Genomic DNA, 23329 nt, shown 5'->3' with positions numbered 1-23329 from the left:
TTGAACTAGAGGCCATGAAATTCACAATTTTGAAAGGGACACCATTGCTTATCATAATTACACACTCAGCATGCTTATTTTGGTTACTTAATACCCAGAGGTAGATCAGAGTAACAAAGAGAAAATGCATTTCCACTTTTAGTGAATTTCAGGGCCCCTGGGTCAGGGCTTCTTGTGTTAGGGCGGGTCCACAGCTGAGCTCCCCATTCCACAGGAACCACTGACCCTGGGGCCACATCTTTCAAAATTTTGGATTTTTAAAAAAATTTTATTTCATCATGCTGTTGCATGATTAATACCTAAGTGCAGATTTCAAAGTATTAAATTATTTCAGACTATGTTACCCCCCCCCCCCCCCAAAGAACCTCTTCTGTCCCAGGGGCCAGGAAATTAACCATTTTTGGAAGAAGCAGGTTTTTTGTCAGAAATATATACTAAGATCATTGGCATTATACCCAACAACAAAGGAAAAGATTTTTCAAAGAATTCAAGCATTTTCACTGTATAAACATTAGAGCCCTGCCCTAACACAAGAAGCCCTAACCCAGGGACCCTGAAATTCAAAATCCTTCCTCCTCATAGCTACATGTATGTACATAGTTCATTGATTTAAAAATACTCAGGTGCAGAAAAGAAGAGTTTTAAAGAATTTATGCATTTTCATTATATAATCAATAAAGCCCCGCCCTTATGCCAGAACTCCCAACCCAGGGGCCATTAAATTCAAAATTTTGGAAGAGGTAGCCTTATTCACATAACTATGTACTTGGTTAGTTTATTTAATACTCAGGAGCAAAGAAGAAGATTTTCAAAGAAATAATTCATTTTTTACTATATAATCTATATCGCCCGACCCTATCACTAGAACCCCTGACCCTGGGGCCATGAAATTCACAATTTTGGAAAAGGCAGTCTTATTCAACACAACTATGCACTTGGTTAGTTTATTTAATGCCCATGAACAGAGAAGAAGAATTTCAAAGAATTTTTGCTTTTTCACTATATAATCTATATAGCCCCACCCTACCACTAGAACCACTGACCCTGGGGCTATTAAATTTGAGAAGAGGCAGTCTTATTCAGCATAACTATGCACTTGGTTAGTTTATTTAATGCCCACAAACAGAAAAGAAGAATTTCAAAAAATTTATGCATTTTCACTATATAATCTATATAGCCCTGCCCTGGCACTACAACCCCTGACCCTGGGGCCATGCAATTCACAATTTTGGAAAAGATGGTCATTTTCAACTTACCTATGCACTTGGTTAGTTTATTCATTTAATGCCCAGGAGCAGAGAAGAATTTAAAAGAAGAATGCATTTTCACTATACAACCTGTTTAGCCCCGCCCTATTACTAGAACCCCTGACCCCAGGGCCATGAATTTCAAAAATTTGGTAGAGGACTCAATGCTGATTACAATCATGCAAACAGTTTGACTGTTTGATGTCCTGGAGTAAAGAAGAAGATTTTTAAAGATTGCACTAATTTTAGTGGTTTTTGCCCCACCCCCCAAGCCCCAGGGGGGCAGGGAGCATGAAATTCTCAATTTTTGTTCCCCTTCACCCATAGATGCTATATGCCAAATTTGGTTGAAATTGGTTCAGTGGTTTCAGAGAAGAAGCTAAAAATGTTCAAATGTTGACACACGACGGTGACCTAAAAATATATAATTATACTTGTATATGTAGTTTGCAGTTTACAAGATTGTTACTGATCATGATATAATCCTTATTTCTAAATACAAAAAAACATGAAATATTACAATATATCCTGATTATTTATATAAAACATGTATGTATTCTCACAACTTAATTCATAGTTTACCATCTCCATGATTTAGTTTGAAAATCAGATGCCATGTCTAGTACAAGACTGTAGCTCTGATTGAACGATCTAGTCTATGGGGAAATAAATGCTTTGGAAGTTACAACTTTCAATGAAATAGATTTTCTTAGAAAATCAAAAGTAGATCTTGGCCATTGCATGTAAACCACCTAGAACGGGCTACATTGTTGATTGATTACCATTTTGTACATTCTTCCCCATTTATGCTTAAACCCGGTTACTTGCCACTGACTAAAATTTATGTTGAATTCTAGAAATAGTTTTATGTCTTTTTAATGATCAACTATCCATGATTGATTTATAGTTGTACTGGTCTTCTGCCATTTTTCTGAACACCTTGTACTTTTTATCATGGAACCTGGAAAGATAAAACAGAAAAAATAAATCATGTGGGTTTAATACGGTGTATCAATAATGTTACCGTAATTCTCTCCCTTTCCCAAACACTTTTTTTAAAACAAAAGGCCCAGGGGCCACAGTGCTCACCTGAGCACATTAGCTAGGAAAAAGCACATAGATCAGAACTGAAAGTTTACTGAGGGGGGATGGATTGAATTTTAACCCCCCAGGGGATCATGATTTGAACAAACTTGAATCTTCACTACCTGAGGATGATTCCATATAAATATTATTAATCATGGCTTTGAAGTACTTGAAAAGAAGATTTTAAAAGGTTTCCCTTTATATTCCTATGTAAAACTTTGATCAGCCATTTTGGCCCCATCCTACCCCAGGGGGTCAGGATTTGAACAAACCTGAATCTATACTACCTGAGGATGATTCCACATGAGTTTCATCTTTCCTGGCCCAGTGGTTCTTGAGAAGAAGATTTTTAAAGATTTTTCCTATATATTCCTATGTAAAACTTTGATCAGCCATTTTGGCCCCATCCTACCCCTGGGGGTCAGGATTTGAACAAACTTGAATCTACACTACCTGAGGATGATTCCACATGAGTTTCATCTTTCCTGGCCCAGTGGTTCTTGAGAAGAAGATTTTTTAACAAGAGGCCCATGGGCCTTATAGGTCACCTGAGCATTATGCAACAACTTTCCAGTGATTGAATTTGATCCATGTTTTAAGCCAGATGCTATAGCATTTACAATTTTGATCATCATAACTATACACTTAGCAGTTGCTTAGTTTGGTTACTTAATACCCATAGGCAGGGTAGGGGAACAAAAAATGCATTTCAACAAATCAGTAATATTCAGCAATAATCAGTAGTGCCGCTACCACACATGAACCCTTGACTCTTAGGCCTAGATCCACACATTGCACAATTTTTGAAATGGCATCCTTGCTTTTCAAAAGTATTTGATTAATACCAAGGAGCAGATTTCAAACAATTCATTATTTTTCAGTACAGACCCCCCCCTATGGTACTACTGACCCTGGGGCCTTGAAATTCACAATTCTGGAAGATAAGGGCCCTTGCTCATAACTATATTGGTAGTTCATATGCTTAATACCCAGGAGCAGAGAAGAAAATATTCAAAGATTTAATGTTTTTTCACTATATAATCAATAGAGCCCCTCCCTAACACCAGAACCCCTGACCCTGGGGCCATAAAAATTTACAATTTTGGTAGAGGCATTCTTGTTCATCATAACTATGTATTTAGTTAGTTTATTTAATACCCAGGAGCAGAGAAGATTTTCAAAGAATTCATGTATTTTCACTATATAATCAATAGAGCTCCGCCCTAACACCAGGACCCCATGACCCTGGGGCCATAAAATTCACAATTTTAGTAGAGGCACTCTTGCTCATCATATCTATGTACTTAGTAAGTTTATTTAATATCTAAGAGCAGAGAAGAAGATTTTCAAAGAATTTGTGTATTTTCACTATATAATCAAAAGAGCCCCGCCCTAACACCAGACCCCTGACCCTGGGGCCATAAAATTCACAATTTTGGTAGAGGCACTCTTGCTCATCATATCTATGTACTTAGTAAGTTTAATTAATACCTAAGAGCAGAGAAGAAGATTTTCAAAGAATTCGTGTATTTTCACTATATAATCAATAGAGCCCCGCCCTAACACCAGAACCCCTAACCCTGGGGCCATAAATTCACAATTTTGGTAGAGGCACTCTTGCTCATCATAACTATGTACTTAGTTAATTTATATAATACCCAGGAGCAGAGAAGAAGATTTTCAAAGAAATAATGCATTTTCACTATATAATCAATAGAGCCCCTCCCTAACACCAGAACCCCTGACCCTGGGGCCATAAAATTCACAATTTTGGTAGAGGCTCTCTTGCTCATCATAACTATGTACTTAGTTAGTTTATATAATACCCAGGAGCAGAGAAGAAGATTTTCAAAGATTTCATGTATTTTTACTATATAATCTATAGAGCCCCGCCCTAACACCAGAACCCCTGACCCTGGGGCCATAAAATTCACAATTTTGGTAGAGGCACTCTTGCTCATCATAACCATGTACTTAGTTAGTTTATTTAATACCCAGGAGCAGAGAAGAAGATTTTCAAAGAAATAATGCATTTTCACTATATACTTATTTAGCCCCACCCTAGCACAAGAACCCCTGACCCCAGGGCCATGAATTTCACAATTTTGGTAGAGGACTCAGTGCTGATTACAATCATGCAAACAGTTTGACTGCTTGATGTCCAGGAGTAAAGAAGAAGATTTTTAAAGATTGCATTAATTTAAGTGGTTTTGGCCCCAACCCCCAGGCCCCAGGGGGGCAGGGATCATGAAATTCACAGTTTTTGTTCCCCTTCACCCATAGATGCTTTGTGCCAAATTTGGTTGAAATTGGTTCAGTGGTTGCAGAGAAGAAGCTGAAAATGTTCAAAAGTTTACGACCGATTGACGACGAACAACGAACGACGTACGACGATGGACGAAAACAGATAGCAATAGGTCACCCGAGTGACTCATGTGAACTAAAAATGCCATTAATTTTTCTCTTATTCATAATTATCTCCCCTTGGAAAAGGGTGTGGCCCTTCATTTGAACAAACTTGAATCCCCTTTACCCAAGGATACTTTGTAGCAAGTTTGGTTGAAATTGGCCCAGTGGTTCTTGAGAAGAAGATGAAAACGTAAAAAGTTTACGACAATGACGACGACAACAACGACGACGATGACAGACGACGGACAAATTTTTGATCAGAAAAGCTCACTTGAGCCTTCGGCTCAGGTGAGCTAAAAAATTGTCACTTCAGAATTGTACTGACAGAACCAAATTACGCACCCCCTGGGTAAACAGTCAAAGCATGTACAGTATTTCAGTATCTAAAACACTGATATCTCAAATAACATGGTTATGTCAAAGAAAATTTGAAGTCCCAACCACTTACATGTATTCTTTAAATATTTTATATCAGATATCTTAAATCCTTGGATATCTCAATTTTTTTCTTGGTCCCACTGAGTTCAAGATAACAAGGTTTGATTCTATCTTGAAAAGGCAGCACAGAATGTAATCTAAACACTAAGCTAACCCTTGTGTGTGCAGTTAAACGGACCTATACAGTGAGTTCAGTTTATATAAGACCCTAATGATAAATTAGTACATGTATGTAATGTCTTCTGAACTCATGTAAATAATACATAAAATCTAACGCTTACCCAGCCTGTGATTCTGAGGGTCTGATTATTTTTCCTTCTCCACACATACTCAGCATAGCATCCTTTCCATGGTTGAAGAGAAAATTTGTCATTAATTACTTGTCAACTTTTCCTACAAGTTCAAAGTCACCTGGGTTTTCAGATAATCTAGCAAATGTGCCTTCAACAAACATTTCACTGACCTGGATTGTTCTAAAGTCCTTGGAAGCACTTGCCCCAAGGATTGCTGATCCAACCAAAACAAGTTCTTCTTCATCCGGCAGTACCACGGGAATACCTTCAAAATAAAGCAAACGATAGAATAAAGATGTCAAACGTTTTGATCCAATTCCTTGTTAATCAATTCTCAGGTATCAGATCATATGGGTTACCTAGCACATCTGCATGAGTTTCCACGTAAAGGCGATTTTTGCTCAGACCACCACACATATAAATAATTTCAACTGAATGACCTGCTTTCTTCATTTCATCAATAATATGTCTGGTCCCATACTATAAAAGTAAAATATGTCATGTATGTGAAGCAATACAATGTGTGATATATCATTATTTATCTCACTCCAGATATCAATATCTCAATTATTCAGTATAAGGTACTGTAGCAGAGTTCAGTCAGATTAACTTACAGTGAGGGCTTGTATTGTGGCTAGGTATTGTATTGCAAGGTCTCTCACATTCATAGACAGTGACATTCCACATATCTAAAGAAAGCAAGAAGGTAATCAAACATGCATGAAAAAGATTCTCTTCGTAGGGATCTCAAATTTTTAACGAAAACAATGGTTTTACATGTATATTATTACGCAAGCTTGTGTCAGTACAAAAATTGATTAAAAACAGGAAGCAACTAGTAAATGATTATATGAGGGAGTGAAGGACATAGATGTATGATAATTGTATTGCCTTAAAGAAAATAAAGTTTTAAGTGAAATGCACATATAGGTCTATAAAATGCACATATAGGTCTATAATCTAATTTAAAAAAAACTTTTAATAAGATTTTTTGAGAAGGTTCAGTAATTAAGAGTACCCACCATACCCTTGAGTGTTGGGTCTGCCAAGGGTGATCTGTTGCCATGGAAATCTGGATAAACATGGTAATCTCTGGCTAAGTGACTGACAAATGGCACTGTATCTTGTTGCATATAAGTATTTAGGCAATTGTTTAGACAGTCATGAATATGAACATCCCGTTCATCTCTGAAAAAATAAAATAAAACAGAAGAATTGAGGAATTTTAAAATGTCTTGGAGATGGAATCAGTGTAAGTCTTCTGCTGGGTTTTTACCTCTAGTATGCATTAGTTCAATTCTGGTATTAGCAATTCATAATGCATCTTAAAACATTTTTTTCTTTCTTTTTTTTTATATCTTCATAATTCATCTAGATTATATCAGGTAGATTTCTTACTGTAGAGTTTTTGCTTCTTTTACTGTTTGAGTATAGGCAGGGTGAGACTCAATTAATTTATCTATCTAAAATCAAAGATGGAAAATAATGCGTGTGGAGGAAAAATATGGGGAACTCTAGAAAATAAAGTTTGTTGCTTGATTTGAAGTAAATCACTGCAGATATAAAGTAACATTTTCAAAGATTTCTTGGTTATAATCAAGTAATACGTATAAGGTTCATAAACCCTTTGATCACTCATATAAAATGCGGCTTTAACTCTTATGATTTTCCAAAAGAAATGTTTTACAAACAAAATAAGAAAAATTACAGTATAGCTTGCAGGGCGAAATTGGATAAACTTGGCAAATTTATAAAGAAATAATAGAAATTTATGTCATTAAGAGTTATCTCTCTTATCAGAGGGTTGGTGAACCATAACTGACCAGTTGACCCCCTGCACTTTGTCCTCCCTCAGCATTGTACAGACCAGGCAGTATAGCAGAGTAGTAAGGCCCCCAGACTCCAGGTACAAAATGAGGATTCTGACTCATCTGCAGAAGACACAAACAGGTACAAAAACATTTTTTCATCCTACATTTCATCAAGGTGTTCAGTTCAATATTAAAGTCAAAATGCAAATTACAAAAATATTTGAAAACTACTGCATTTGGCCAATGCTATGAATCAAATACCTTAAGTAAAATTTTTTTTAGAATAATAAGCTCCTCTGTGACTTACAATCATGTGACAGACTGAGGTTCCTGATATAGCTACCATTCTATGACTTACAATCATGTGACAGACTGAGTTCCTGATATAACTACCATTCTATGACTTACAATCATGTGACATTCTGTGACTTACAATCATGTGACAGACCGAGGTTCCTGATATAACTACCATTCTGTGACTTACAGTCATGTGACAGACTGAGTTCCTGATATAACTACCATTCTGTGACTTACAATCATGTGACAGACTGATTAAGGTCCTTGATATAACTACCATTCTGTGACTTACAATCATTTGACTTACAATCATTTGACAGACTGAGGTTCCTGATATAACTACCATTCTGTGACTTATAATCATATGACAGACTGAGTTCCTGATATAACTACCATTCTGTGACTTACAATCATGTGACAGACTGAGTTCCTGATATAACTAGCATTCTGTGACTCACAATCATGTGACAGACTGATTTCCTGATATAACTACCATCCTATGACTTACAATAATGTGACAGACTGAGGTCTCTGATATAACTACCATTCTGTGGCTTACAATCATATGACAGACTGAGTTCCTGATATAACTACCATTCTGTGACATACAATCATGTGACTTACAATCATGTGACAGACTGAGGTCCCTGATATAACTACTATTCTGTGGCTTACAATCATATGACAGACTGAGTTCCTGATATAACTACCATTCTGTGGCTTACAATCATTTGACTTACAATCATGTGACAGACTGAGGTTCCTGATATAACTACCATTCTGTGACTTACAATCATATGACAGACTGAGTTCCTGATATAACTACCATTCTGTGACTTACAATCATGTGACAGACTGAGTTCCTGATATAACTACCATTCTGTGACTTACAATCATGTGACAGACTGAGTTCCTGATATAACTACCATTCTGTGACTTACAATCATGTGACAGACTGAAGTCTCTGATATAACTACCATTCTGTGGCTTACAATCATTTGACTTACAATCATGTGACAGACTGAGGTTCCTGATATAACTACCATTCTGTGACTTACAATCATATGACAGACTGAGTTCCTGATATAACTACCATTCTGTGACTTACAATCATGTGACAGACTGAGTTCCTGATATAACTACCATTCTACGACTTACAATCATGTGACAGACTGAGGTCTCTGATATAACTACCATTCTGTGGCTTACAATCATAAGACAGACTGAGTTCCTGATATAACTACCATTCTGTGACTTACAATCATGTGACAGACTGATCAAGGTCCTTGATATAACTACCATTCTGTGACTTACAATCATGTGACTTACAATCATGTGACAGACTGAGGTTCCTGATATAACTACCATTCTGTGACTTACAATCATGTGACAGACTGAGGTTCCTGATATAACTACCATTCTGTGACTTACAATCATGTGACAGACTGAGGTCCCTAATATAACTATCATTCTGTGATACACAATCATGTGACAGACTGAGGTCCCTGATATAACTACCATTCGGGAGGTGAGGTCTGGTAATGGTAAAGGGTCTGAATTGATATCATCTTTAGGAATGCATCCAACACATCCTGTAAAATGCTTTGGTTTAACAATGCTGGAACAATTTTGAATGGTTCTCTCTTCTTTTTTTTGAAAATTCATGAGTTCAGTTTGAGAAGAAATATACCCAAATTATTTACCTAAGACACCAGCATGTGCATCTACAATGGAGGTTCCCACAGGGGTCCCCATCTTCAGCCCCATCGCTATGGCTACAGAGTCACAGAGGCCACTCCCACAGAGTATTCCAGGAGACTGGACCTTGGTGCCTGTTTATAAATGGTACACAATACTTTATATAAAAGGTAGGCAATATACCCTTTTAATAATGATTTATGACCTACTATTAACTTTTCATTTACTTTTTTCAAGATACAAAGCCTAACTGTGGGTACCATGATGAAAGCATGCATGATACAAGTTCATGTATTTGTAAAATGCAAGTAACTCAAAGTTTTCAAAATTAGGTCAAATTGACCTAATTTTAAGCCTTTCAAAGATACATCAATAAAGAAAGTCATTCTAATGATTTCTCAATTTCATCATTAAATCAAGACTTAAGCATATTCACAATCAGAAAGTCAGCCTTCATAAAACTAGCTTTTGTAAATCTGCCTACAGTGCAGCTGCTATCAATGTAAATATAAAATTACCAATTTTCTTGACATCATCTTCTAGTAAATCCTCTAGCCCTATAGTTTTGTAGAAATCCTGATCCCATCTTGGATTGCCCCGATTGTCAGCATGATAAGACCACTTACAAACCAACGAACAAAGGGACCTATCAGTAAAGTGCAAAACATAACAGCAGCCATCTAACCAGAGCAGAACATTTTTTATCAGTTCCATGAGTTTTGCAGCAAAAATTATCTGTTTCATTGAGGTTTTATAGCATTTTTTCCACAGTACATGTAGTTTTTTCTGTTTTTTAAGGTAGGATTCTTCTCATATTTCTAATATTTAAAAATTAATGAAATTTTCACAGAATCAAGAAGACAATACCAGTAAGTGATAGTATCAGTGAAATTAAATTTGACCGTTTTATATTAGAGGCAAGGTCAGGTCAAGGTCATTATCATTTTCCTTGACATTAAGAATAAAAAATAACTGTTGCCAATCATGTGATACCTACTTCTATTTCAAAAGGTTAATGATTGTTCTTTTTGCATAAAAACATATTACTATATCGGGTCTATAGCATGATATTATCAAATTTACCCAAATAATTTAACTTAACTGGATATTGGCTAATCCGAATTTTCTCTGTTTTTCTTAATTTTTCAGGATATATTAGTTATTTTCATATGCTTCCTATATTTAACTTTTTCTTATTTTCACATATAATAAAGTAGTCTTATAAATGTACAAAATGATACAAAAACAAAAAGTTTTGATCATTTACTAAGAGAGAAAAAAAAATACTTTTTATGGATTTTTGGCTCAAATCTGCACTTTGAGAGGAAGCATTTAAAAGCTAATTAAGTTCTATTTTTTTTAAAAAATCATATTTATTTGATATATTTTGAAAGTTTAGTCCCTCATTATTAATCTAACTTACATTTGAAAATTTCTCCAAGTCTTTGATTGTGTAAAAATTATAACTAAATTCATTGTTCTATAATAATTTTGAGAGGCAGAAAAGAAGATATTTTCATACGCCACCATTTCGCCAAAAATATAGTCCCTGCGAGTTTTCAAATGCAGTTTACCATTTCTATTTAAAGTTGTACAATTGTGATGAGGAAAGAAAAATATGATCTTATAAATTCCTTACACCTCAATATATAAGACATATAAGCAAATATACTTTGAGTGTTTCATCTTAAGTCAAAAACCAGAGAAGAATCCTACCTTAACTCAGTTGCTAAAACTATCATTGTGAAGTTAAATAGCAGCTACATATGTGAAACCTTGTTGAGCTTTTTGTGGCTTTCCAAGTCAGAAAGTCTGGTAGATCAAAGAAATGATGGGCCTTTCTCCAACTCTGTGGTAAATTCTGAAATCAAAGATATGCAGTGACTAAAATGACATGTGGACATTATAACATTGATATCAACTGTCTCAATTTACATCAATATGAATAATTTTTTTCTGCAATAGCTGTAACATTAATATGATATTGATAATAACAAAGAAAGAAAGACTTTGTTTACTGCAAAAGCACAAATATTTGTGGGGGTTAAATTTTGTTTATTTTGTTGTTAAGAATTATCAACAGAATTAAATCCCACAGGAAAATTTATATGACTAATTGACTATATATATATTGAATAGGGTTAATTTCAAAACAATGAAAATAAATTCCCATGAAATTATTTTAGATAACAATTCAACAAAATTTTATCCCTACGAAAATTTGTGCTTCTACAGTAGAATATAAATTTATGACTGTATGGATAAAGGAAGACATTAGGAAGTAACATTCAGTAGATGTAATATATGATTTTAAATACATATTATGTGTACATGTAAACTCTTTATCACTTAACATAAAAAAATAAAAGTTATCACTATTCTCCAAACCATACTGATTGATAAGAAGACATGTCAAAAACATCATATTTAATTTTAAATTCTCACCTTTTTAAGCCACAAGAGTTTGGGTGGCTGCATTTCAAGAGACATTTGCCCACCCTGGCACTTTAGGGCTGAATGCTTAGTTGAGTTTATAAACTTTGCCTCACTTTCAGCCCTGTGATCCATCCACATGATGATGTCACAATCCTTACAAGAGTCTGAATGTGTAGTCTCTGAAACTGAAGAAAGTCATTGAAAGTCAACCAATTAAACCACCATCATACTTCTACCTGTTGTTTTTATTTTGTGTCATTAAGATACTTTGTCACAAGGACTATTGGACAACATTCTGGCATGTGTTGCATGCAGATGTCAACTATGAGAGTAACTAGGGATGTGCGATTTTATCGGTATACCGGTATACTGCGATTTTTTGATGCGTGATACGTATCGTGATACGGAGACCTAAATACCGGTATTTAGGTACATATAATAAAGCCCCGAAATTATTCATTTATTTGTTCAATCTTTCAAATTACAATTATAGAAAGTCTAAAAAATGTTGTAAAAGGTGAAAAGAACAACATCTTACCATCCAAACATGATTAATTTTATGTACATAAAAAATTCAAAAAAGTGAAATTTTGTTTTTCTAGCATATTTTTAAGAAAAATAATGACAATTCAATAAAAATCATTGTAAAAATTAATGGTAAAAATATCATGATATTATCGTGATATTTTGGGGAAAAATCGTGATGTATCGCGATACAAAATTTTTGGTGATACCCATCCCTAAGAGTAACTAATCAAGCTTTTGTTCAGTTGAAGTAAGAATTTGGAGTAATTAATTCATAATTAAGCAAAATTTGTTGTGTGTCATAAATAAATAATGTGTCTTAGCAAGGCCAACTTTATGTATCTTAGTATACTTGGTACTGAAATCGAATCAAAACTGTTGGAGGAGAAACATTTTTAAAAAATTGTTTACGGACAGACAGATGGACAGACCACTGGATAAAGGACACTTTACTTAAGCATAAGCTCTTGATGTGTCTCACAAGTAGAGCTTTAAAATAGAAAAAATAGAGAAAGGTATTATCAATCATACATACACAGAGGAGTTCGAAACACTTAATTTGTATAAAGAATTTGGGAGGTTACAAATACATGTACCTTTGGGACAAACTGAAACAGGCTTTCCCTCCACATCTAGAACAACCAGAGAACAAGTGGCATCAAACCCTATACCATGAATCAAGTCTTTGGCCACACCTGATTGATTTACCGCTGTCTATGAAGAATAACAGAGCATTGCATCATTCTGACTTAAAACAATTTGCATCATATGTGAGGTAGTGTATTCAATTCATAGCAATTCTTTTGGCATTCTTTTACTTAAAATGTAGATGTTTCAATGTTTAAAAGTGACACAAAAGTTTTTTACGTTTGTAACAATAAAGTCAGTGAACATAAAACTTGATTTATGTCATTAATTTCTAGTGATATATCAGAAATCAACTCATTATCTAAAAGCACAGCAAAAAGCTCATTATATCTACTAACATGCAAAGGAATGCATAGAAGTTCATTCAAGTGAAAAAATCCAATAATATATTTCAGCAACAAATTTATTAATCACAATAATCCAAAATTCTATTTGGTCATTAATTAAGACTTGAATAAACTATACTTCTTGGCAAGTTTTTTTTGGGGGGTGGGGGGGTGTTGTTTAAACACTTATACCCTGACAGCTTGAATCACTGCCTTCCAGATGTTTTCTGATGACTGAAGATAGAAGTTGGCAGCTGGTTCCCATATCTTTATCTTCTCAGTGGACTTGGCAACAATTTTTCCATTTTGATTCACAACTGCTGCTCTGACACTGCAAGTGCCAACATCAATACCAATGTAGTGTGGGACATCCATCATTGCTCTGAGTCTCCTTCACCAAAATCTAGCTATAAGAAATGAAAACAATAAGTAAAATATTATAGAAACAACAAGAAAGATGCCATCATTCAATGGGACCACAAAACCTGAAATTTATTACTGCAGTTATCAACAGAAATTAAGTCAATCAAAAATCAGCACAATCCTTATTTATTTGTAGACCTCTTCAACTGATCTGAAGTGAAGCCCCAGAATAATTAGATGTGAAACAGTTCAAAAGATACTAAATTATGACATTATCAGTCAATTCAGTTGAGTATGTTCACTGTATTCTAGTAGGCCTAATTTTAAAATAAGCCAATGAAACGTATTGCGTTGCAATTGTTTAAGATCTACTGAAACACTGAAGCCTAAATCTTCTCACACTGTAACACCATGATACAGTGTATATATGTTCTTGAAAATGTACTCTATAATTTTCTACAAATATCGAGAATCATAATAATCAAATCATCTAAAACGTGTCTTACCTACTTTCACTTTTACTTCTGACTGACGATATTGCGCCAACATTTACATAATGAATTTTTAATCTTTTAAACGGCTATTTCGACAAAATAAGTAAATTTCAAATACTTCTAACAATAATATGCAAAGTTTTATACTTAACCGCCGTGACAAGCTTGCAAAAATAATAACCTTATCAATCCTGATACTTGTGTTCAATAAATTTCCGAAATCTTCCGAGTGTGCCATTCGGAATGGATTATTCTTTAGGGTCCATCTCCAAAGTTGAAAATGAAATTATTGTGTAAAACAATCCTAATTAATTTATTCCTTAGATATGCAACCATTATTTGACTGATTTTTAAAATATATAACAGTTTTAGGGGGTTTTTTCTTACAGTAATGATTGATACCCTTATCAAAAATACTTCCGGAGCATAAGCCGAGATTCAGTCTAAAAGTATACAACAATTACCCATAATTCTTTGCGCTTGCTTGGTAACAGTGACACAAAACGTGAAGGAGGGAAAGTGCTTTCTTTATCTTGGCAATGTAGGGTATATTTATGATTTAAATATTGTAGTTACAGTGTAGATCTTAACAAATTATTGCAATACAACAAATCGTAAGAAAATGAGTTTCCAAGAAATCAAGAACGAGCCACGACAAGATTGGCAGCAGACGTCCACAGGGGTTGGTCACCATTATCGACCAGGATATTATTTTCCTAATTCTGATTTCAAGGTATGTGTTTGATAAATTCTGTGAAGTTGTTATGAAGTTGTTCAGTTTTTCCCTTGGGAGGGAAAAGGGGTAGTATGTTTACTGCAATGGTGAGTGATGAGGATGCAGAGAATGCATGCATGCTCATGAAAGATGTAGTTCTAAATCAATAATATGCCACTTTAAATATACATGGTACATGTACATTGGTAGTATAATTATTCAGAATAATGTAGATGACAATAAATTATTGAACCAAAATATTATTTCAGGCTTTAAAATAATGCAATGTCACAACTGTTAATGTCCTTAACATCTGTAAACAGAACTAAAAATCAAAGGCTGGGACAGTATTAAAACTTATTTTATTCCATGAATAATATTCCTTTTAACATCATTGCACAGCATTTGAACAAGAATTTGTTAAACTAGTTGAAGATTTCAATACAGTCAATATGATACATGCACTTCAATATTAATGTAGTTATCTGAATTCAATGTTATATCTTATATGTATTACAACATATTCCTCTAATGTTGTAGACCTTGATATATGATCCAGTCCCTCCTCCCCTGGCAAAACAGGATGAAATTACAAGAGACCAGCACTTCAAAACAACATATGGGGATTTCCATGACACCAAATATGGAAAGGGTGCTTATGGCAATCCTATCCACCAGAAGGCTCCTGGACATTGGAAAGTAAATTATGTCAAGGATCTGGCAGAAAAAGTGAGCATATGTACCTCTTATCATGTGTTCAAATGATAAACACTTATGTTGTCATTGAAAATTGCAATCCTGTCAGTGTGTCATGAGAAAATTTTGTTAAATGATAATAAATCCATCAAAATACACAGGAAACCAATTTGCTTGAAAAACAACAAACAATCAATCAGTTTGCTTCAAGTTTGATTAAAATCATTTTGATTTTTTTAAATTAATGTTTATATGATGTGTAAGTAATCTGAGTTGAATGACATTGTTTTCTTTGTCAGCTTGATAAAGGAGGTTGGAGAAAACCACTTACTATGGGAAATCAGTTGACAGAAACAAAAGAGGAATTTTCCAACAAGTCTGGAGTCAGACAAAATTATCATTTCCAGGATGCTGCAGGCCTCAACCTACCACAACCCTACAATCTACATGACCACCATGTAGAAGGACCATCAAAAGTAGGCACTGCTTTCATTTTATTTTCACTTCGAGGTTTCGAGTCTTTTCATTTTTATGTACCAAGGCAGTGACCATTACGTTCCGTCTTCTTATGATATTTTGTTAAATTGCTTTTTTTCTATCTTCTTTTTTTCATAGTATGGACAGGGTACAACACAGAATCCAAAACTTCAGGGCCAGCCATTCTATGTCAGGGACAAAGGAGTTCTAAACTTATTAGACCCCTACCTATCTACCACACAGAAAGATCACAGGTCATTTAAACCTAATGAACTTAAAAAATACCCAAAGAAGGATGTGGCCACATATTGGGAGTGTGAGGAATACCCAAAGGCCTGGGGACACGGTCTTAAACACAAGTAAATATAACCTATATTAACTAGTATTTTATACATGTAGTGTTTGCCATAGCAATGAAACAACACTTACAGTGGCAAGGAAAACTATTTTCTTAGATTATATTGAGAAAGGAATATCAAAATGAATTCTAACTAATTTGTGAAAGACTAGAGGTAGCCTTTCTTTTAAAAAAAACCTTAAATATTCCTTTTCATTAAGAGGAAATTTATATGTCAGTTTAATTGCAGTTGATAAATGCATGAAATTTCAAAAGTCACAGTCACATTGTAATAGACTGGTTATTTTAGTATCCGAGAAAGTAAACTTCTAATAAGTTAACATGGTAAAAGTGAGGACATTTTGTTTCATTGTAGTCCTGTTCCCAAGGACAATGTTCCTAGAGAGCGATTACCAATGGTTGACCCCACATGGTTTAAGACTCGGACCACCATCCCCAGGCAGCCTAAGGCCCTGTTACCTGTCCCCCACGCAGGCCTGAAGTCCCTGTACGCCGAATCCTTCCAGCAGCCCTCAGATGTCAAGGCCAAGGAGAATTACTACTGCGCTGTAGACACACCTTTTGTCCTTCCAGGTTTGTAGATATTTTTGATTTGCACTGTCAGTTTGTTTATTTCTTCAATTAAATTTAACAAGCTAATTTCCATTCATGGAAATATTTCTGTGTACTTTAATAGCATCGATAAATGTTTTTATTTTAAAGATATTTAAATATGCTGTGTGTTGGAAAATGTTTAACCTTCTTATTTTCATCTTCAACTGACAAATTCATATAGCACTAGAAATTTACAGTAAAATTGACAGTAAATAATTGCTCTGGTTCTGTTCATTCTCCAAACACTTTTTTGATCCAAGACTGTAATCATTTTTATATAGTTAAATATATATATAAAGACAAGACAGTATTGATTTATACATAGGTATTTTTCTTGCAGCCCCAGGTACCAAGTCAGTGATGACAGCACCCAAGATGTACAACACAGAATACCAGCATGTGGGAAGTAAGAAGCCAGTCATTGTATAACACCACAGATGATAAAAAATTAACTGTACAGAAGTCAGGATATATTTTACACATTGATACCAATCTTGATTCCATAATACAAACCAGTTTCAGACTTTCAGTAGCGTAAAGATTGGTTTAATTTGAATTTTCAAATGTTACAATGAGGAACTCTTGAAGATTATTGTATTCAAATGTGGATAGAACATTTGGAAATTGAGTTGATTATGTTAAAAAATAGTTTAATTTTTGTTGAAGTATATTTTTGTTGCTTAAATGTGAAATTTTTGTGTTTTAAATGTCTTTTTTTTTTTTACAAATTGGTACATTGTAAGTATTACACATATTATTGTGATGTTTGTTACAGAGGCTGTGATATTTTTAGTAATTTTATTAAAGTCTATATGTGTGTAATACAGTATGCTTTGTATACTGACATCACAAGTCATTAAACATAAGGACATTTTAAGTTTGTTCTATTTATTCATTAAGTCTAGGACTAAAACTAATACCTTGATTTTTTTTTACAACATGATTCCCTCAAACAAGTGAGTAAAAAGTTCTGGAAACAGACATTTTAAAGGAATTTTGTGAAATAAAATTGAGAGGCACCTTGAAACTTAATTGAAACTTTTTATTTCACTAAAGTCCACACATGGGGTATGTTAGTATTCTGAGATTTTAACAGTTGAACATATTGACATATGAAAAATTAACAATGAACAACAAAAAAATCTTTGATATGAACAACCACACCAAATACCGATATATCAACCTTTTTGATAGAGACAGTTTTTTTTTTGCAAAATGTTCAGTACAAAGATTGTGCACTTTGACTCTTCCATCAGACTTTGCAGTAAAGATCTGAATTTATAGCCAAACCAAATGGTGGCTGTACTTCGTTGGTTTGAGACCTTTGAATTTGATATTGGTGGTTTATGTGTGGACGGAACAATGGTTTAAATTCCCTGGTTCTAATTCCAACAGCTTGTAGTCAATTGCAAATTATTAATTTCTATACAGTTCAGGAATAGCAAATAGTAAACTCTATAGACAACATCATTCTGTAACGTTGATGAAGTTGGCGCAAAATAGAGAGGCGATATCCTGTGATGCTAAGCTCTCGCTCTTTTTATAGTCTTTCCCATCTTTTTCGTAGCATGCTTTAGGTATTTTGTTTTATAGATGAAACTGGTTGGTGTGAGCAATATTAGTGGATCTTACTACTCAACATGTAGTTGGCGGCACACCTGCAGCTTCTTAGTCGCCCCATTTCCTATGTGCCTTATACAGCATTTAAGGTACTAAAACAATTTTTTGTTAAAAATACCAGAATAAAAATATCCAGAACCTTAGCTTTTGATAGACTTTTCAAACCTAAATAACATGGATCAAAAACCGATGAAAGAAAATTGTTCAAGAGACTAAATAATCCGTTTTTTTTATCAGTGACTTCTGTAGAATAGATAGCTTACAAAAACGTTAAAAAACGAAACGGATTTTACTCAAAACGAATCATATTCATCTAAAGAATATTGTTTCATTAAACTATTTTATATCATTTAGCGTATTATTTTTATTATGCGTTTTTTTTTTATCATGCATACTGCCATTCTTTCGTTAATATTGGATCCATTCCATCTCTTACCTCTGCGTGGCACAGCGGTTAGTGCGTTGCTTTATCATCGCAGAGTAAGCAGTTGATCCTTAGATCGCGGATCAGAATACCACTGAGGGTTTTGGGGCCGTATAATCCCAGATACACACATGTATCGTGTCCATGTAGGTGTTGGCATGAAAGATCACTCTCTGCTCAAAGATAGTAAATGAAGAGTACAGGACTAAAGTTTCAGCCCTCCCTTGGCAAGTGGTGACGCCTCAATGATTGAAAAAATATCAAAGGGACATTAAACAAACAGACTTACTAGAAAAAAAAAATGAAAAATGATTCTTAACTTACGACTTTATTCATATATATGTATACTATTATATGTACAATATGATTTGATTTCTGCTGATTCAGCAGCAAAAACAAAAAGTTTTTTGTCGAGAATTTTTTTGTTGTCAGCAGTGCTTTGACTAGTAAATCAAAATGGAATAATTCTATTCTTTTCATATTAGAGATTATAGTACTGATAAAAATAGATCATAGAGAGCAATGCACAAGTGATAAGCACCTGCATTCCCATTGGTCGGACAGACTTCCAATGATTTCATAAACCATTTCATGGCATTTTGTACATCATTGATGACACGATAACAATATCCCAGGATATTGTAATGTCGGTGTAGCTCTACAGGCATTCCACTCGAACACTCATCTCCGTTTTCAACATATAATACCATCGACTTTAAATGTTCAATTGAAGAAGACAGTTGTTCTGTATCTCTTAAGTTGAATGCAACCTGCAACTGCACATAACAAACATAAACGAGTGGATTGACGGAACAAAAACACCAATTTGACCTCCCTTCCAAAAGAGCACATTCATATTGTAAAGCAGGGGGCACACAAGATATATCAGAACAACTGAAAATAACGTCAAAAGCAAGATCGTTTTCATTTGCCATGTCAACCAACGTAACAGTTTCATCCATATCCGGTGAGAGCAATGAACGCTTCCCGCAGATAAATAACCCAGGCGTCCCTTTGTATGGAATAGCTGCACGTCTGCTAAAGATGTCTTTGAGAAATCTTTTGATTAAATCATAGTTCCTTGCTTGGTAATGATACGTTAATAAGTACATGGTTGCTGCCAGCACATCGTGTTGTAATCCCGCCTCGAAGCACCGCTTTGATTCAGAGATAAGCTTACGTCGCATTTCTACATCAACTGTGTTTTTAGCTTCCACAAGAAAGAGCATTCCAACACGAATGGATAGGAACTTTAAAGCATAGTCACCCATCAATGTCTTCAGCTGTTCATCAATTTCTTCTGCAACCTTCAATAAACTTTCCACAGTCGTCTGCAAAAACATAATTCCTACTGTAACCTCCATACTGAGACATCGGGCATGGGTATACTTGTTACGTTGCAACTTCTTGTTCCCTGTTTCCAAAATAATTTTACAGGCAGCCTGAAACTCCATCTCTGGCGCTCCTTGTGCAAACAACCGCAGTGATGAGAGATATTGACTACCGCTTTTGTACCACCATTTGCAGTTAATAAAATAGCCAATGATATTCTCCTTCACAAGTTCAATTTCCGAGATGAGACGGTTCCTTATCATTTCATCTTCTAGTTTGCCCATGAAGAGATTTCGAGATCTCAGAAAATAATGTGACAAGTGCCTCTGTTGGATACATTCGGTCAAAAAAGATAAGCAAGCCTTCACGCAGTTTGTTAAATTTGATGGATCCCAGTCAGAAATTTCTTCGGACATCCAGAATACAATGGTTTTCAAATGAAAAGAATTTATTTCATCTGGAACAATTTTGTCTAGCATCTCCTTCTTTAGTGTTTTGAAAATAACATAGCACTGAATTTGAACATCGCTGAAATTCCAGATAAGCTCTCGCTCTGGCAAGATGAATGCAAACCGCCATTCTAAATGGCACTTCTCAGATTGAGCACAACCAACCGGCAAAGCATGACAGGGCATAACTTTGATTTTATTGATCAGCAGTTGGTTAGGCCATTGAGATTTTCGTTTTCTGGATATCCATTCCAATGAATCCCTGGGCCACGAGGAGCATTTCAAACCAATACCAATATCTGAATCCTTTCCATATTTGGAGTAATTCAGCATGACACATGGACCGTGACGAAGTGAATCCCCGGCGTGGAAAGAAGGTGGGGAATACTTATCCATTCCTGCTATCATATTCATAACGTATTTGATGTAACTCTCACTTGACAAATAGAGATCATCGTTTGATTGGATGCAGGCTTCGACGCATGATCTAGTTTCATGTCTCTTTTCATTCTGAGAAAGCCTGTAAGGATTCAGTAATGTAAATCCTGGTGGACAATCCTCTGTGTTCATGATGAGCACATTTCCCGCCATGCTGACGTCACGGTCTACTGAGGTAACTACTTCCGTGTCTTTGACTTGTAACATTTGGTCTTCATCACTTTCTGGCGAAGCAGAACAGTCAATTCTGCTTCCGGTTACAATGGTGTCTACGTTGTGGACATGTCTAATGATACATTCGCAAATAAATGCCCACTGTCTATATATATTCAGTTCCTCATTGGCCACGTGATCAGAGGTAAGAATGGCCGATATTGAGCTAGAGGATTTGGGATTGTCTTTTATGTTGAACTGGTTGATAAGTTCTGATGCAACAGGTCGCTCTGCATTGGCATTTTGCTCTTCATGAGTTCTTCTGTATAATACTTCAAAAGACATGATTTATTTTCTGTAGAAATTTTCATATACCTGATCGAAAAAGAAGATGCTTATTAAGTATATTATTTGTAATTGAAATTCTCAAACATAACAAATGCACTAAAATTCAGATGATATTTTTTAATTTGTTCAGTTTACTTGCTGTAAATCCCACCAATTCGTATATTTTTTATTCACTTGAGAGGGATCCCTTTTATGGTCAATAATGTTTTGATATAATGCTAGAGCGGTAACATTCAAAAGTCCGAATCCCCAAAATTACTTTGTCAATGGACAAGTGACAATACATGTATGTATATTCGTATTTGGACATGGAGACTGATGTTTCGGATGAGTCTGTATAAACCGAGGTCCTATGTCGCAGCAGGTGCTGGCACGAAAAAGATCCCTCACTGCTCAATGGTCCTTAGTGCTGAGGTTGGGTAAAAAAAATGCAGCTCTCCATCAGCAAGTATTGGGGTCTCCATATATAAATGAAGAATTCCTGTGAGGGAATTTAAAACAAAAAAAGGGGAAGGAGGGATTGTATAAATTTGGGGTAGGTGTGTCGTTTAGATCGTGATGGGGGTGCACTGAAATATCCTTTCCCTCGATGAGGCAAAATTTCGATTTCATGGAAATGGATTTCAGTTCTACGCCATACCATATCCATGAGAGCCAGTAACATACAAAACAATGCATCTATTCATATTTTACAAGTGAAATTAAATATTGGGAAGGGCATCACATTTCCGAAGGTTCAAGATCCCCAAGATGGAGCTGGCTATTTTGTACGTTATACACATACGCTATAATGTACTCGACTCACTAAGCCTAGACTTGACGTTTAATAAGTAGGGGCCTACTTGCTACAAATGTAAGATCGATACAATTTACTAACTTGATCAAATGCATATTTCGATTAACTGTCGATTGAAAAAAAAATTATATTTAGTAATACAATGCCTGTATACAATGTAACAAACCTATATTTTTCTTGACAAGTCCACTCCGAAATATGTCTGATTAAATTCAAAACAGGAAAACCTTGTTTCGCTTTAATCATATGATCTGTTGGAGCAGATCGTGACAAAGTCATTGATATGTAAATCGGCAGACTTGGTACTTTTAAATAGCTTTTATAATCGGCTTAGCCTTGCACAGTTAAAAAAAAGACTATATAAAAAGAGAGTGTTTTTTTTTTTTAATTTCTGAAGGGAATTAATTGTTTTCAAAATCCATTATCTGCTGCGTGGATATCAAAAAAAGTTAAACGAAATGAGACTAAAAGAATCCAATAATTGAAAACATTATCTTGCGTGGATATCAAAAAAAGTTAAACAAGAGGCCAACGGGCCAATGAAAACATAGGTCACCTGAGTATCATGTATTACCACTTCCAACAATTAAAATTGGTTCAAATTTTAAACCAAAGGCCATGAAATTCACAATTCACAATTTTGAAAGAAGCACCATTTCTCATCATAATTATAAACTTAGCATGCTTACTCTATTTACTTAATACCCAGAGGTAGATCACAGTAACAAAGAGAAAATGCACTTCCACTTTATAACCAGTTGTGCACCTCACTCCAAAGGAACTACTGACCATGGGGCCACATATTTCAAAATTTTGCAAATTTTATCATAAAATGGTTGATTAATACTAAAGAGCAGA

At 34.9% G+C, this 23329-nt stretch overlaps 3 protein-coding genes across 6 annotated transcripts; 1 reads left to right on the top strand and 2 right to left on the bottom strand.

Moving 5' to 3' along the window:
• Positions 1–381: 381 nt before the first annotated feature.
• On the bottom strand, positions 382–14273 carry LOC134243903 (FGGY carbohydrate kinase domain-containing protein-like). Of its 4 annotated transcripts, none has more exons than XM_062726146.1 (16): positions 14084–14272; positions 13407–13617; positions 12837–12954; positions 11725–11900; positions 11055–11140; positions 9798–9925; positions 9285–9413; positions 9064–9173; positions 7297–7404; positions 6872–6936; positions 6496–6661; positions 6088–6162; positions 5833–5953; positions 5644–5738; positions 5462–5523; positions 382–2208 (listed from the first exon to the last, which is right to left on the bottom strand). In XM_062726146.1, exons 2-16 carry the CDS (start codon positions 13590–13592, stop codon positions 2130–2132), a joined length of 1704 nt encoding a protein of 567 aa, XP_062582130.1. In that variant the 5' UTR covers positions 13593–13617; positions 14084–14272; the 3' UTR covers positions 382–2129. The 4 variants fall into 4 exon arrangements, 3 of the variants coding, with proteins under 3 accessions (XP_062582130.1, XP_062582131.1, XP_062582132.1); XM_062726147.1 differs by having other exon boundaries at positions 14088–14272; XM_062726148.1 differs by having other exon boundaries at positions 14224–14245.
• A 256-nt stretch (positions 14274–14529) lies between these two features.
• LOC134243906 (stabilizer of axonemal microtubules 3-like) lies at positions 14530–17788 on the top strand. Its single transcript, XM_062726149.1, has 6 exons — positions 14530–14804; positions 15327–15515; positions 15782–15958; positions 16098–16318; positions 16673–16890; positions 17252–17788. Exons 1-6 carry the CDS (start codon positions 14694–14696, stop codon positions 17338–17340), a joined length of 1005 nt encoding a protein of 334 aa, XP_062582133.1. The 5' UTR covers positions 14530–14693; the 3' UTR covers positions 17341–17788.
• A 1521-nt stretch (positions 17789–19309) lies between these two features.
• Positions 19310–22716, bottom strand: LOC134243902 (uncharacterized). Its single transcript, XM_062726145.1, has 2 exons — positions 22638–22716; positions 19310–21702 (listed from the first exon to the last, which is right to left on the bottom strand). Exon 2 carries the CDS (start codon positions 21670–21672, stop codon positions 19444–19446), a length of 2229 nt encoding a protein of 742 aa, XP_062582129.1. The 5' UTR covers positions 21673–21702; positions 22638–22716; the 3' UTR covers positions 19310–19443.
• Positions 22717–23329: the final 613 nt, after the last annotated feature.

This window comes from Saccostrea cucullata, unplaced genomic scaffold (assembly GCF_032062105.1).
Source record: "Saccostrea cucullata isolate Sc308-1 unplaced genomic scaffold, CSIRO_AGI_Scuc_v1 ctg784, whole genome shotgun sequence".
NCBI lineage: Eukaryota > Metazoa > Mollusca > Bivalvia > Ostreida > Ostreidae > Saccostrea > Saccostrea cuccullata.
The sequence above is the reverse complement of the archived record's forward strand: the minus strand, read 5'-3'. Positions and strand labels throughout refer to the sequence as shown.